The sequence below is a fragment of the Meleagris gallopavo genome, chromosome 4 (genome assembly GCF_000146605.3).
Source record: "Meleagris gallopavo isolate NT-WF06-2002-E0010 breed Aviagen turkey brand Nicholas breeding stock chromosome 4, Turkey_5.1, whole genome shotgun sequence".
NCBI lineage: Eukaryota > Metazoa > Chordata > Aves > Galliformes > Phasianidae > Meleagris > Meleagris gallopavo.
In genome coordinates, this window is record NC_015014.2 from 23183219 (window position 1) to 23199277 (window position 16059).

Sequence of the window (16059 nt, forward strand, 5' to 3'; positions counted from 1 at the left end):
AAGCCACATGAATATGTAATATACATCCTATTCTTTAAACAAATGAAGTCTCAGAATTTAATACAGCCAAAAATGAGCTGTATAATGTGACATTTGACATGGACTATGGTATACTAATTTCCTCTACATGAACAAGGAACAGCTGTCCTTTTGTCATATCCAAACTGTACCAAATTCAGCAAAATTTCAGAAATGGCCATTCAGAACACAGCTTTGGTATTCTAAGAGCAGAATAACTAGCATTTGTAGGGGGATGGGCTGCAGCCTCTTCCTTCAGAATGAAGTTATCCCATAGTTTCCTGAGGAACGCAGAGTACTGGTACAAGCTGGTAAGATGCATGGCCAAAATTCAAAGGACATGCAGTAGTGGAACCACAGAGTACCTTGGGAATATGATCATGCTCATGTAACTAGATTTGGGATCCTCTACCTAAATCTTCCAAAATGCTTGATCAAGTAGCTATCTTCACAGTACGCCAATGAACAGACTTAGTAACACCTGGATCAATGAAGTATCTATCACTATTTTCTTTTAAAACATACATGGAGAAAGTAGCAGTGCACTGAAGAAGAAATTGCCCAAAACTTCCATTGTAGAGTACTTCTGGAGCATGACTAAGATAACTTTATCTTTGCCATTGGTAATATGCTTAATTTTTGCATGCAGCATTCCACCCCTTTTAAAACAAGGCAGAAAACTGTCTAACTTTATGGAAAGTTGTGATCCTTAGAAATGAAAAAATTGCTTATCTACCACTGTACAGAATGACTCAAACCTCAAAAGAAAAAAGGACAGATGAAATGTTTATTGTCAGTTTTGGTTTATTGGATATTTCTAAAAGAATTCACAAATGGCACGTTGCGTTAGATGCTTTCTATCCACTCTGAATTGCTAATATAATGCATAACATGAGTTGGGTGCTAATCAATTAACACTATTCAAAATTTCTTGTGAAGATCAGAAGCTGATATTTATAGGAGTAATTTTTTTTTTCCTTCTGGATATACAGAAACTTTAAGCATATTCACCTATTTCTAATTTATCTTCTTGGTTGTTACATGGGCCTTGAAGCTTTCTAAACCTTGTTAATAGATGTATTCAACTACTCCAGAAAGAACACATTCTGTCTGCCTGGAGGCTTTGTTCTCTATCTGTTTGAGGATAGGAACTGAGAGTCACTAGAAATTAAGAGAAATGTAGATTAATGAATTGTACTCTCATATCAGTGTAAAATCAAAACCACTATCTCTGATGTCAACGGAGGTGCCAGGAAAAAGAGAATTAGACTCTGAGCTGCATTTGTGGTCCCAGAAGAAAACTTTTCCTGATAAGATTGTAACTTGTTGAAACTTCAGAATTCATGGAATTCCTATTTGTATGTATGTAACATCTGAAGAGTGTATTTTAGGAAGTGGTATTCTGGAGCCTTCATGTAAAAGTACTTTAAGGAACACATGCTTACCCTTCATGGTTTTTTTTTTTAACAACTTTTTTTTTTTAAACAGGACTAGAGACCTTTTCCTAAGGCAATATTTAATATTATGCTTTTAACATTTTTTGTTTGACATTAATTAATGACTAATGATTAAGGAATGCATCCTTGAGCCTTCTGAAATATATGAAAGGACCCAAAATGAAGTGATGAGAGCTTACCCCGAAAGAGAAAAGCAATACTGTAAAACTTCACAGGAAGACTGCTGCAATACTGCTGGCTCCTGACTTTGGTCATGTATGCCACACAAATACAAATTATGTTTAAATTTGATTAGAGGTAATTTACTTAAAAAATACAATTCTTTCTGGGTGCATTTTTGTGTGTGGACTAGAGTGATGAGCATAACTGTTTTTACTAAATACTTGAGGTACCAGCAGTAGCTCTGTTTTTCCCCCATTATTTCTGTAGCCCTTATGTAGTTTGAAATTAGTATATTGTCAGTCATCACTCTTCTCACATCTAAGACAAATGTAATATCCACTCAGTGCCAAAAAGAAAGCAGCAGTGTAGGCAAAGTATATGTCTATGAGTATGAGCTGCATTCAGTTTCTGGCTTCGCCATAAGCTTCTTACACTAAAAACAAACAACAACTACCTCTACAGAGGTTTGTAAAACACAACTAAGAACATCTTCCTACCTCATCTCATGGTGTGGTATGTAAAAATGATACATCTATTAGTTATTATGATAAAAACAGATGCTAGAGATAGCTGAGTATTATATAAACAAATATAATCAGGAAGAGATTAAGGAATGGCTCTTATTTCAACTACATATGATGTCAGTTTATGAGAAGCACTGCAGTATAAACTAAAACAAGGCAAATGCTTAATAACTTCCTGCACTTGTACTGCAAATGCACGGCTAATATTCTGCATGTTTCAGAGAATATAAGACACAACCTGATTGAAACCATTTTTCAAGTATTTTCGTAAGTCTAGAACTATTTAAAATCTACTTACAGAAGATATTTAGGAAGAGTCTGAGTTGGCCAAAACAGTCTGAAACAGCTCCAGTCTTGCACATTCACCACTCTAAGCTTGCTCGGCCACAGCTCTTAACAGCTTTAACAACGAGTCATCTGCTATAAATTTACCTGGCCGTTTCCATCACTGACACTTCCAAACTGAGGGAGATGGTTGAAAGCAGCAATGTTAGCTTCCCTACACTGCTTTTCCTGTTTAAGTTTTCCTTGCTTACAGGGCTGAATAGCTGATTGTAGTTGTTCTACACCGTCATTAACTAGTGCCAGCAAAATAAGTTTTCTATCTCTGTGCAACATGCACATTTTCCCTAGGCTATGCCTATGTGACCAATATGGTTATTCAAGTTAGTCATATAGTATTAAATATTAACTTAGATACTTTACAAGTGTTCTGTCGTCTCTCAGAAAAAAAAAAAAAACAACCAACCAAACTTTATCACAGTATTGAGATCTATGTATCTCTAACTTATGTATCTGAGGTAATTAGCACTGTAAAAAAAAACTTTAATGCAAAAGAAGGAAGTACACTTTTAAGAGAAAGGAGAAATTTTAGTTAAAATATTTTACAATAAAATAATTATGATTATAAATCTCTTTAGTTAAATATATACACATTACACAGTATCTTAAAAAGAATGAACTTATTAAAGTTTCAAGCAGATCTAATGCACAAATCCACCACTTTGTCAGCTTAGACTGTAATGTCAGTTTTAACATTTGTAATTAATTGTGTCAGACTACGGCACTATTTTGTGCAAAATTAAAAAAATTATGAAAAACAAATCTCCAAATCCTTCCATTCCCACAGTAAATAGATAGAAAAGGTAGTTTACACATACATACACTTACACTCAAACTTTGATTGCATACAGAGGTTAGAATGACCAGCACTAAAATAACCCCCATCTCTACAAAATAATCTATTTCTTGAAACTATGTAGTTTTTGAAAATTACAAATTGTGCTAGCAAATTGTGCGTTTAGGCAGCCACGTGGCCAATAAGGTAGATGTTGTCATAAAGGTGCCCTACAAAATCTTCACTAATATTCTGTGCAGCTCGTCGTGTATTCCGGATGAATTCCCTCTTTGACATTTTGTTCTTCACGTGAGGGCTGGTTAGATCAATGGAAAGAAGAATCAAAGAGTAACACAGTACATAAACTGCATCTAGACAAAAGAGAATAAAATAAAATAAAGGGAATTATGATCATTAAAAATATTGTTGCCTGACCAAAACTCTTATGCAGTCTTCAACATTTGGGCCTAAAATTGCATATATAAAATATATAATAGAATTCAAAGGAACATCCCACTGTCATAAAATTTAATATAACCATTTAAAAAGTAATAGAATCAGCACACTGCTAAATAAACTTTTACAAATCTCTTAATATTCCTACAGTATCCAAAAATCACTGATATCATTATACACATTCATTTAAATGGAATCCTAAAGTCTTTGTAATCTAAAGCCAACGTCCTCCTAAGTTTATCTTTAATATGTAAGCAGTCCCATTGCTAAAAATTGGCACCATGCTACCAGTCAGAAATACTTTTTAATTTCAGTGAGGTCCAAAATTCCCTCTCCTTTCTGTGGGACTATCCACAGGGCAAAATGTTAAATGTGCAAGCCTTTGCAGAAGTGATTTTAGAGATACTAGAGAGCTTAAGCACAGAAAAAAAGTGAAGGAAAACTAACATGAAAATACCCCCACCCTTATCAACTAGAAAGAAAACATAAAGAAAACAAACTTTATGTTATTCATTTACCCATTTTCAACACAAATGAGATAATGACTGAATCCTCAACAAAGATGAAGGATGCTATCAAGCCATGCTTGTACTTTGAGAAATATTTGTTTAGATGCTAACTGTAAATCTAACGTGAACTGTAACATCATCCAAACATACACAGAAATACAGAGAGTGATTCATTGAACAAAAGCTCTTTTTGCTTACCAGGGCTTAGGCCAAGCTCTCTCATCAAATCAGGGTTACAAGCACAGAATCTGTGAGAGAATTTCGTTATGAGAGTCTCAAGGTACTCCCCGCGCTCCTCGGGGGCATGAATATGTCTGAAGAACTCTCTCAGTGCATTTGGCAAGAACTGATTTCTGAAGTTGTGCAGTGTCACAAGGTCATCCAAAACATCTCGCCTAGTAGAAGAAAATCTCAGTAATTAGAAAAGTGTTTTTTTTTTTTAAAAGCTTGTTTGTTCATGAAAATGTAGGTTTAAAAATCAAAATAGAAGGTTTAGAATAGTTTTGGAGCTTTAGAGTGTTTTATTCTATTGTTTCATTTTTGTAAAATAATACAAGGAACAAATACACATTCATCAGACACTTGCAATAATAGCCATAAAAATTTCTTTAGAATATAATAGAATAGAAATTTCTTTGCATGCATATTCATTTACAGTACACATGAAGGCTAACAGAATTTAATTATCTGGCGAAGTCATTAAAAATGCAGTAAAGGGAATATATTTGTGCACATTGTACATGTTTTGGTGCCTAAATAGAAACTATTATAGCAGCATCCTGTTAAAAAAAGGTTTCAGTTAGATAAAATTTGCTTACAAAACCTCTTGAAAGGTTAAGTCCATCAGGGTACAGTGCTACCAAGTGTTTTCCACTGAACACAGGATCAACGAAGTGATTCAAACTAGCTATAGTGATTCAACTATGTATAAACAGATGTGCAGAAGACATCTGAAGTAAATTTGGAAAGAAAATATTTTGGTATGTTGATGCTTTCTATTATATATTTCAATACCATGTGGGGTGTTTTAATGTCTAGAAATCTAATTCTTAACTTCTTCTGCCTGATTTCACTTTATGAAGGGAAGAATAATAGCAGTAGGTATTGCTAAATTTAATCAGTAACTTGCAGTCTCATCTGGTAAATGTTCTCATGTTTTTTCTATTGCTCTAAAACATGATAATCTGAAGTTTTACAGCATAGATCTGTCTCTGATGGTGACACCAAAGAATGACTGCTTTTACTTGTTTAGCAGTGAAGGCTGAGGGGAATGAGATGCATGACAGGATTCCTGCTATAAGTGCTGCTGTTCACCTGCTCTTCCTATTTAAGTATTGGTATTACTTTCCTCCTCTATCAAATTTGTTTGAATTTGTAGTTTGCACTCCTCTTTCCTGATACTGCACCACCCAAAGTTGAAGATATCCTGGTAGGCAAAAGAAAGCACTCTAGGGATAGGAGAGCATGGTACAGCAGGGGGAATGTACCTTGCTGCTTTCAGCCAGAGCGTGCTCTGCTACATCTTAGGGAGTGAGCATATCTCCCATTTGAGAAACATTGGAAAATCAAATAGTGTTTAGAGACTTGATCGTGAGTTAAAAAGCTGCAATCACGTGGTAGAACAACTGCTTTTTCCTATTAACATTCATATTACATATGAAAAAAGGAAGACCAGATTAAAAAAAAAAGGCAGTAAATATATATAAAATCTGAATATATGTATATATATAAAAAACAGTCATACAGTAGAGAGTATCCTGTGCATCTTAAATGCAAACTATACTTTCTAAACAATTTATAAGAAGAATTACAAAAATAGTGAAAGAGCAAACTATGTGAGAGTCATTGGTTATATGTAGTATTTTCAGAGGTTCCTATATGATCAAAATTCTGGAACTAAAGAACTGTTCAGATTTAGCAGCAGCATTATACAGTTGAATTTCCATGTATTTTTACATCAGTAAAATTACAAGCAAAATAACTATTGTCAGGGTTGCTGTGCATTGAAAACAAATAGCAGCTTTCTCCTCACAAGAAATTCAAATTACCTTTCATCGAGATAGATTCTCAGCTTCTTCCAATTTAGTGTTCTTGTGCAAAAGATAAACTTAGCTATTTCCTTTGGCGAATCATCTAGTATACCCTTGGACATAAAGTAGTTGACTCCCTGAGATAAAAAACATGTATGCATAAATACGTTTCATCTTCATATTATGGTTAGGAACAAGTACTGTACTTAGCAACACAAGAAAATTATCCCACTTATTACTCACATTTTATTCTAGCTGAATAACTTCACTTCCTCTCAATCAAATTTCAACATGCACAATACAATCTAAAATTACAAATCAAATGCAAAGGAACCTAGTTCGTTGTTATGGTTGAGATTTTACATATACTTAGAGTAGGACATTTAAAATTATGAATCTCATACAAGCATGGTAGTTCAGCAGTATTTCAATTACAGTGTTTTAATATTGTATAATTTTATTTAACCATACATTTTAACCATTGATTTTTATTTCAGAACTTTAAAAGATAAGAAAATCTTAGCCATAATACATTTTGTCTTTAATATCTTTGACTAAAACATTAATGTTCACACATGTATGTGATGAATCACATTCAAATAGATGCATTAAATGCATTTGTTTAAATGTGTAATACGGCAAATAAACACAAGCACGCAGATTTCAAAGCATAGGTAAATATAAACATATAAATAGACATATAAAAATATGCATAGACGAAAATAAGAACGCTTTATTATATAAAAATGCTTTAAGAAAGACAGGACTAGTGTGTATATTTTATATTCATTTTATAATTTGTAGAATTTTCCACAGTTTGCCAAGCATACATTTCTTATAGAATACACACGCCGAATTTCATAGAAAACAGCAGTGAAGAAGCATATGATATTGTTAAAAGGATTTTTTTTTCCCCCTAAAATAAATACAAATCTGAAGGCTCCATACACTTAGGGGAAAAAAAAGACTAGCAATATTAGCCTCTGATTTTAAGAAGAATCCTAATTTGAGACAGTAGTGAAATGCATTGCATTATAAGCTTGCATTTAGGTCCAATTTAGATGATATTTAAGTCTGTCTGTAGTTAGGATGGGCAACATAAGGTTGAGTACTTTCTTGAATTAGAGCTAAACATGAAATTAAATCAAAATGAGTATCAACTGCTTATTAATTCCTCTTTGGTGGCAGTTTGCACATGACTACCAGCAGGACACCAGGGCTTCACCAGTTCTTTTTACTTTCAGCTTATCTATGCCTCTCTTAAGGATATCCTGCCTCAATGAGACTTCAGTATTTGCTTCAGTAATGAGCACTTGCTTAAGGTAATACAAACTGAGGCCTATCAAGGGAGTGTCAGTAACACTTCTAAAAGCATATTTCTGCTGCAATTATTTAATAAACGCTTCTGCAACGCATCTGGAAAATACCTGGCATTTCACAGCTGAAGCAATATGAAAATAATGTCTGCTTTAAGATAGATGGTAGGTTGGTTTCTCTGATCCAGTAAATGTCAAAAGTTATTTCTTTAGTACATTACAACTCAATAAAGGATCTCCACCAGATATGCCACTGAATCTCTGCAAAATGTTTGTGTTCCCTGTCTCTAACTCCCAATCTCTCCCCACCACACAACAGTTGACCATATATCCCCTGTGAATGCAGTCTCTTTATTCATTTTCCTTATCACTTTCACAAATAAACAGGGATAAATATATTTCAACACGCATCATTTTAAAGTTGCTATTTATTTCTTCTTAAGCAATGACAAATACTTTGCAACAATATAAATCTGATTTCTCTTTATAGTTCTTAAGTTTTCAAAATTAAATTTATTTTCAAGATTTAAGGCATATTTTCTAATCTATTTTTTCTAACACTGTAAACATCCTCGGATTCCTCTCAGAATCCATGTTTCAAATAAATCACATCTGGTAGCTAACATGGTTGCTTGTGACAGGTACATTAACTGAAATAAGTAGTTCTATGCACTATTAAATCCTACGCTAAGATTATTATTCAGTCATCTGGTGATTCTCTTAGGCAGCATTTGCCTGAATTCAGCTAGGCAGAACTGTGCCACTATGAGGTCTGAAGAGGTGTTTTAAACACTTACGAAGTACAGCAGGACAAGCTTAGTTGCGCTTAGTTGATGAGTAATTAGCTGAAGAGCACAAGGGTAAAGATTTCCAGTAGCTATTTGTGGAATCTAGTTGGCCTTATAATGCTCTCAGCATTAGAGATTTAGGAAAGATGCCTTAAAGATACCTTGCCTTCCACGGCCATGGGTGCTACTGCTGAACTTCAGACATTTGTAGTTTCCTTTGTCCTTTTTATTTACATATGCACACAAAACAAACTAACTGCATTCTAAGTTGGTGACAGAACTTTCTGAAATCACATTTTGTCTTTTCCCACACACGTTCATCTTTTTAGTATTTAAATGGAATTGGATGCCAAATCAGAATTAGGACACCGTGAAGCTTTTTACCTAATGCATGTTTAAAAATACTACAGCAAAATATGTGCCAAATAAATCACTCAGTAAAGACAAATTTCACTTAAAATTTGAAATTTATCAAACATTTCTACAACTGCTCAATTTGGTCAACTTAAGTAGTTTTAAAAGGTAAAACATTCTTAAAGCCTAGGAAATATGGGAATTCAAATTTAAACACTAGGCCAAATATACAGATGATTTCTGCAGGTCAGTGATTGTTGTTCTATGTTGTATATAGGGCACCAATTTGTAATCAGAGCTTCTAGGTAACACTAACACGACTAGTAAATAGTTAATTATAATTAGATATATGCAGTAATAATCACATTTTTTTAGAGAAATACAGTATTAATACGTTTCATGGTGCTTCTTCCAGAACAAAATACACAGTATCAATTTGATATTTTCTAATAGGTATTTATAAGATCGTTTTCCTATGTTATGAAGTCATACACTGACCACGTTACTTGTTGACAAATGTGGACACAATGAAGAACATGCATTTTGAATGTCATTGTTTTCATTGTATGCCTTTCAAATGCATTCTCAGTGATACACACTTGTGATGCAATCTTTTATTTCCAGAAATATTTTTCATGTCATGTAGCTTCCATAATTGATAATTTGGAAGACTGAAATCCTGTGACTTTAAAGTACAGTTTCCAAAAGGTTTCAGCTATTGGGTCCTTTTCACCTTTTCACACACTTAGAATGGAAGTTGGACTCACGTAAAGAACTTCCTGCCCCTGTCACTTACACACACTTTTAACATTCTTAGGACAAATAACATAGCACATGTCAGCTTCGGCTTGCTCAGTAGACCACTATGAAAGAGAATAAGCGTTCCAAAAATTTGGCTAACAAAACACAGAACAGTAAATATTCCATCATCTACAGACTACCTATAATTAAAAGCCAAGTAATGGTGCTTTATCTAAGCCATTACAAATTATATAGTACCCAAGGACTGATAATTATTGCAAAACTAAGGGCAGTTGCTAATGAATGAGACAATTTCCATAAAACTGGAAAGCCAGGTGTAGTGGAAATGCCATCATGGCTTGAACTAATGACTGAGCACCTGGTAGGAAGGGAGGGCCAACCCAGGGGGGCTCAGGTGTATGCAATGCACCTGAATGACTGGAAGGGGTGGAGACAAGATCCATCCCTTCCCAGACCTCATTTAAGGGTTGGCAGCAGAGGTAAGGTGATCTCTCTGGAGGTCCCTGTGTACCTGATGCCTTTTAAAGGTAAGTAGCTTCTTTCCTTTATTTCTGTGCCTACTGTTGTTGCATTTGAGCAAATCCTCACTTATCACAGCCTGGGATCTTGCTGCTCTGCTGTCACTGTTGCACTTTCCATTGTGTTACACTAGTCATAGCATGAGCACTGCCTCTGCTTACTGCTCTTTACAGTTGTTATACTATGTACAGGAAATCCTGATCTTATTGCAGTCTGAGTATTTTTGTATTGTCCAGATTCTAATACATCCATACAAATAAATGCTATTCAATAATATGTAAGAAACACTATTGATAAAAAAGAAACAACAATTAGATCTTTTCTGATTGAAGTATTCTTTTCCACTTTCCATTCCAAATGCAACTCCATAGCATAGACCCATGTAATTAATTTGACAGTATATTTTGCAGGGAACTGGAAACTGTATACAGAACAGTGGAAAATAACTTCTGGTTATGACAAACTATGTCATAAGCATACATGATATAGAATGAGCACTATATAAGAAACATTTCACATACGTTATGCACTCTTCTAAATAAAATACAGCAGAGAGAATGTTGGCAGGTTCAACAAAATACTCATATTCAAGTCTTAGTACTAACTCTAAACCATGCCCTCTCCCAAAGAAACAAAAACCAAATCCCAAAATCTTGGCTATAGTGGTTCTGGTTCTGCCACTATGATAAAACAAAATGACAAACAAAAAATCAGAAACAAAACATGCACTGGAAAACTTTCAGATTATATGTAATGTGATTATGCACATCTTTTTTCAGCAGAATGTGAGCACCTGGTATGAATTATGCAAGCTCATGCACATAGTCAATACATAAAATTACAGCAGGTATCACAACACCATGCACACAACAATGGCTAACCAGAGAATCCTACCACAAAGCGTGTAGATGCTCTTCCCTACCCCGTGAGCCACCGCTAGCTCTGGAGCTGTTGCTGTGGAGCCTGGTTACCCATTTTCATGACATGGGCGCTGTCCTTTGGAGAATCTTGCTCCTGTGGCTGTAAGTATTCCTATTTTTATAGTATTTGATCAGGTCTGTTATCAAATGTAAAGCAGAGTTTGGCAGGAAATTCCAAGACACAATTTGTAATAGTGGAATGTCAAATATTCCAGTCACAGTGTCCTTGTAATAATAGTTTGCCAACATCACAGTTGTAAACAAGAAAAGCTCTGGTATCTATGAATTCTCCTGAAACTCAGGCCATGAATAATTCCTACCAGGCTATGGTGCTTCACAGGGAGAGAGGAACAGAAGGCATAGGAGATACCCTGAGGTTCTCATCTCTCACTAGGCCTGATGCAGTTTGTACTACTACTGTACAACATAACCATAAAGAAGCCTTAAGAAGCATGTTAATGTAACAAATTTAATATTTAATTTAGGTATACTATAAGGTAGCTTTAGTTTGCTTATCTTTGTTTTCTTGAAAAATGTTGATGCTTTCACTCAATGCCTTTTGTGAAGGATCCAAATGCTTTACGCCTATTGTAATTTAAATTAGACAAGGCAGTTGCCAACTGAAACTTGATATATTCTTGAGATACATTTTCATTTGGAAAGCTTTACAGTTATTACTAAACTCATTAAAATCCTGCTGAAAATCAATGTTAATCACTCAAGTGGCAGGTGTTGAGGTCTCAGCACTACCTACCAAAGTTCAAAGCAGAGCTCTGTGAGAGAAATTACAGAATACTTATTTATGACTAATAGAAGTAATGAATTTCTTTATCAAGCAAAACATGAGATAAAGCAAGAGTTTAAACAAAATCCCATTGCTGCAATGATCTATGTATGACTACTTTATTTATTTCACCCTGCAGCCTCAAGTTCTTGTTTTCTGCATCTTATCAGCAGTGCAAACTGTTTGTTTCCTGAAAGTGTATCTCTTCATGACTTTTTCTATTTTGGATTTGTTCAGCTACCACTTCGTTGTGTACATACAAACATACATAGGAAGTTAATGTTCAAAACTGTCTACCATCTTTTCCTAATAAACATGCAGCATGAGGAGTCTAGTTTTATGTACAAAATACTGTCTTGATCACTTTAGAATTAGTTTTTGCCTGGAAAATACTTAGTTATCTACTCTCAAACATGTTTCCTCTTTGAAAAGTGAGAGAGAGGCACAAGCTGTCTTTTCCAGTTAGTTACACAAACTAATAAAATGAAACCTTTCAGGTATTTTTAGAAAATAAATATAGTGTTACATACTATGAAGAAGATTCTCTTTACACAGAATAAAAATCCACAGAAATAAAATCAAACTGATATTTCAGGTAGTTCAGCAATATATCTTTTTCACTGTGATCCTTGACCATACAAGTATTTAAAAATGCCTTCCGAGAAACCATAATTGTCACAAAAGTAATTGCTGTCACTTTATTCCTCATTCTCTTATAACTGAAGTCAGGTAAAGTGGGAGCAAACCCATACTCTGAAACAGCATTTGACTGCATTTGAAAGCACTTTTTTTTTTTCTTTAATACCCCACTTCTTCAGTTAGGGTCTCCCTCTTGTTTCCAAGTCAACACATGGTAAGGAATTTCTGGCATCTGTAGGTCAGACTGCTATACCAAGCATTTAAGAGGCAAGCTGTGTAAATGATGCACACAGGTACCATAGACAAAAAAAAAATAAAAAAAATCAGGATAGGGCTATAACTTAGTATTAACCATTCCTATAGAAGAAGAAATACTAAAGCTTTGCCTTTTAATGTATCTATGACTATAAAAGAACAACCACAAATATTTTAATATGTTTGTTACTGTCAGCAATGGTTCACTTACCTCATCAGGGTTGGCATTAAAGGTGAGACTGCCCTCATCTAGCTGCATATACAATTTTCTAAAAGAAAATCCTAGAGGTGGATTCTTATTGTATATAGAACAGTGACCCCAAGTGGATTTGCACAACCTATGAAAACAGAATTAGTCTATTATCAAAAACCTTTTCTGTATTTTATGTATTTACAGAAGCAAAATGTAATTAACACTGCAAAGCCAAGTACTCAAACAATAAGAAAACTTCAAAATAAGACTGATCGTAACACTTAATTCTTAACCTTTCTGTATGTTTGTTTCTAAAGTCTTCAACTATGATGACACTTTTTTTTTTGTAGGTTTTGGTATATACTAGTGCAACCTCAAAATGTATTCCAGTAGGTGGCATTGTAATGACATCTACACAGTTGAAACCTCTGACACTCCTAGTATCTGAACAGTAGGTAAGAAGTGACAAGTTATTCTCTTGCAGCAATATCAGATTAAAAATCTGTGTTTCTTTTCTTGTGCTCTAGTTGTGTGGTGAGTGGAATGTCATATCTGGACCAAAATATGCAATCTGCTACTTTCTACTCATCCTTTTCCCAGTCTTGATGACTCTGGGTTACTTGATTAAACCCTATGCCTCCATAAATATTTTATCGATATTTTTCATAAGTTCCAAGGTTTCTTCTATCCTGCCTCTGACTCCATGTTTCATCAGTTTCTGTTCCTTGTCTCAGTTTCCTTGATGATGTTGTCTAAACTTCCCTTGAACTTTCACTTCCTAGGTGCTTTGCTTCTTATCTAAGTTCCTTATTTCAGTTCTAGTTCTGCTTTAACATATGTTTAAAAAACAAAAAACCAAAAAAAACAAAAACAAAAATTGGCCACAGTGGTTAGAATTCTTCAGGTGGCTGAAGTAGAACATGAAAGAAACTTGATTTTTCTCTCAGCATTTTGAGTCTTATTTGAACTGAGTTCTGGAACACAACTGTAGAACTCGCTAAATTCTAAACTCAATATATGTAGATTATTAAAAATTAAGATGTTAGCAGACATAATGTAAACTGAGACTTAATAAAAATGTGCTAAACCAGGACAAACTTTCACAAACAAATATATACCTGAACTGAATATTAAGGAAAATTTCACTAAAAATGATTGAGCTGTTTCCCAAGGTGAACTCTGAGGGAAATATACTTTTTTAACCCTTATATTAAGAATATATATTGTTTAATTAAGAAGCTATAATGTACTTGTGCCTTAGAACTGGAAATTTATTTGTATTTTGCACAGTTTTGGTACCAAGGATCAAGAACAATATGATAGCAAACTGCAAAGTTATTTTATGCACATAATCTTATAAGCTTAAATGAACCTTCACTAGAACCACCACTTCTTGCCAAGATAACAGTCCTGAATGAAAGAACAGCTATGACTAAGAAGTTATAATTGCATTATCGTCTTGATGAAGTTCATGAAGTGAACTGAGGAGAAGCTGCTTCAAATGCAGAGAAGCAAATAGACTGAGAGAAGGAAATAATTTAGAGCACAACGAAAGGAAAATAAACAGGACCTGGAACAGCAACCCACTTGTTACATTAATATCACTCACTGTCAATTAAATTAAAGGATAAGGCTGTGTTGTGAAAGAAGACAAATTCTACTGACAATCTACCCTAAAGATAGGTGTGCTTTCATAGGATTCTTTCCTAGTGCTCTGATACACCGGAATGAAATGTGGTGTTTTTAATTAAATTTTCATCTTGCACAATTTTATTTGATAGAATATTCCTTCATTTCTCGGACATACAAACAGACAGAATTGCCTCTGCATGTTGTATAAATGTTTCAGCTGTTAGTAGAAATTCCATTGTGTGCTTGCAGAACTGGCCTTTTCTTTCCCCCTTTCTTCTGTTGCTGTTTTCCAAAAAACAAGGGCATGCGTTGCTCTAACTCAACTAAAGTAGAGTTCTTATTCCTTTCTACCTAGAGCTTCAGCTAAACAGATTTACTTGCTCAAGTTGGGTATTCGTGGTGTTATTTCTCTGAATTTCAAACACTTCAGCTGTGCTTTGATTTAAAACAAAAGTGAATGAGTCCTTGTTTTGTTTTTTTTCTCACCAAACAGGTCTGTAGTAATACATGCATGTGCTTATACCCAGCACATTTGTGTATACAGAAACCTCTTTCACTATCTTAGTAGTAATTAGAAATCCATAATTACACATTTTTAAACTGTGTTCATCTTCTCCCCTATGCCAAATCTCTTTTAACTTAAACCTTTGCTAAAATTGGAATAATACAAAGCAGGATTTGAGACAATTATTTTTACTACTCCCAGGTGATGCATTTGTTTTTGCTTACCCTTGCCAGAGGAGCTCATCATTAGCGAGATCCTGCCAAACACATGAAGCTAGACAGAGATCAGTTGCATTCAGATATGACAAAATGGTAAAACTAAGCTCTGGTGGCAGCATTTCCAAGTTAATGAATCCTTCTTGTTCTTTAGATTTTCTTGTCTTCAGCAAGTGGTAGATGTCAATGCCTCCTTGGGCTTGTTTCCGGTGGGTTGTATTGGAGACATTGTTAGTAGCTATTCTCCTACCATGCTCTCTGGTAAGATAGCTTTGTCCACTGAATCCTTGGTGTTGCAGTTGCTGATTCCTAGCAACCCTCCAGAGTCCCTGACCCATCTGTGAGCCTGCTGGACATAAAAAGCCAAATTATATGTTATCATAGTCACATTTCCTTTAACATTTAATTAAATTAGTTTATTTAGAAACAATGAAGTGCTACAAAATGAAAGGACAGTCAAAATCATCCAGACGAATGGGGAACACACAAAAACATGCTGTGACTGACATAAGGACAACATTTAAGAACTTAATATATTGCAGCTAGAAGCCATTCCCAACTTCAGTGTATTTCCTTTCTTGTTTCTGAGCACCTGAAACACTTCTTTAAACGTTTTTTCAAAGTCGTAAGGTTTAGGAGCTTGTGTACATATATTGAATCCAGGACTCCAGCTCAAGCTATTTATCAGTTCTGTTCTAGAAACATAATGTAGCAGTATATCTGAAACACAGTATCACTCTCTAAGTAAAGATCAATCCTGCTCAGTACACAAAGAGGCACCGCAGCCCTAAGAGAGGAGGCATTACTACAACTTCTTATGCAGTACTGGTCTGGATGTGTAAAGACAACTAAAGACACTTTGGATTACAAAAGACCAATAAGAATCCATCAGATGGTTGGTAGA

The 16059-nt window shown here is 34.7% G+C and overlaps 1 protein-coding gene across 1 annotated transcript; it reads right to left on the reverse strand.

Annotated features, from left to right (window-relative positions):
* Positions 1-802: 802 nt before the first annotated feature.
* Positions 803-15532, reverse strand: FBXO8 (F-box protein 8). The gene is made up of 5 exons (XM_003205534.4): positions 15165-15532; positions 12822-12948; positions 6292-6410; positions 4442-4638; positions 803-3649 (listed from the first exon to the last, which is right to left on the reverse strand). The coding sequence occupies exons 1-5, from the start codon at positions 15491-15493 to the stop codon at positions 3462-3464; spliced, it is 960 nt and encodes a 319-aa protein (XP_003205582.1). The 5' UTR covers positions 15494-15532; the 3' UTR covers positions 803-3461.
* Positions 15533-16059: the final 527 nt, after the last annotated feature.

Coding starts and splice junctions, on each gene's coding strand:
- FBXO8 (XM_003205534.4), bottom strand. CDS start 15,493: ATGGGTCAGGGACTCTGGAGGGTTGCTAGGAATCAGCAACTGCAACAC. Junction 12,949..15,164: donor GATGAGCTCCTCTGGCAAGG/GTAAGCAAAAAC, acceptor CTGTTTTCATAG/GTTGTGCAAATCCACTTGGG. Junction 6,411..12,821: donor TTAATGCCAACCCTGATGAG/GTAAGTGAACCA, acceptor TTTTTATCTCAG/GGAGTCAACTACTTTATGTC.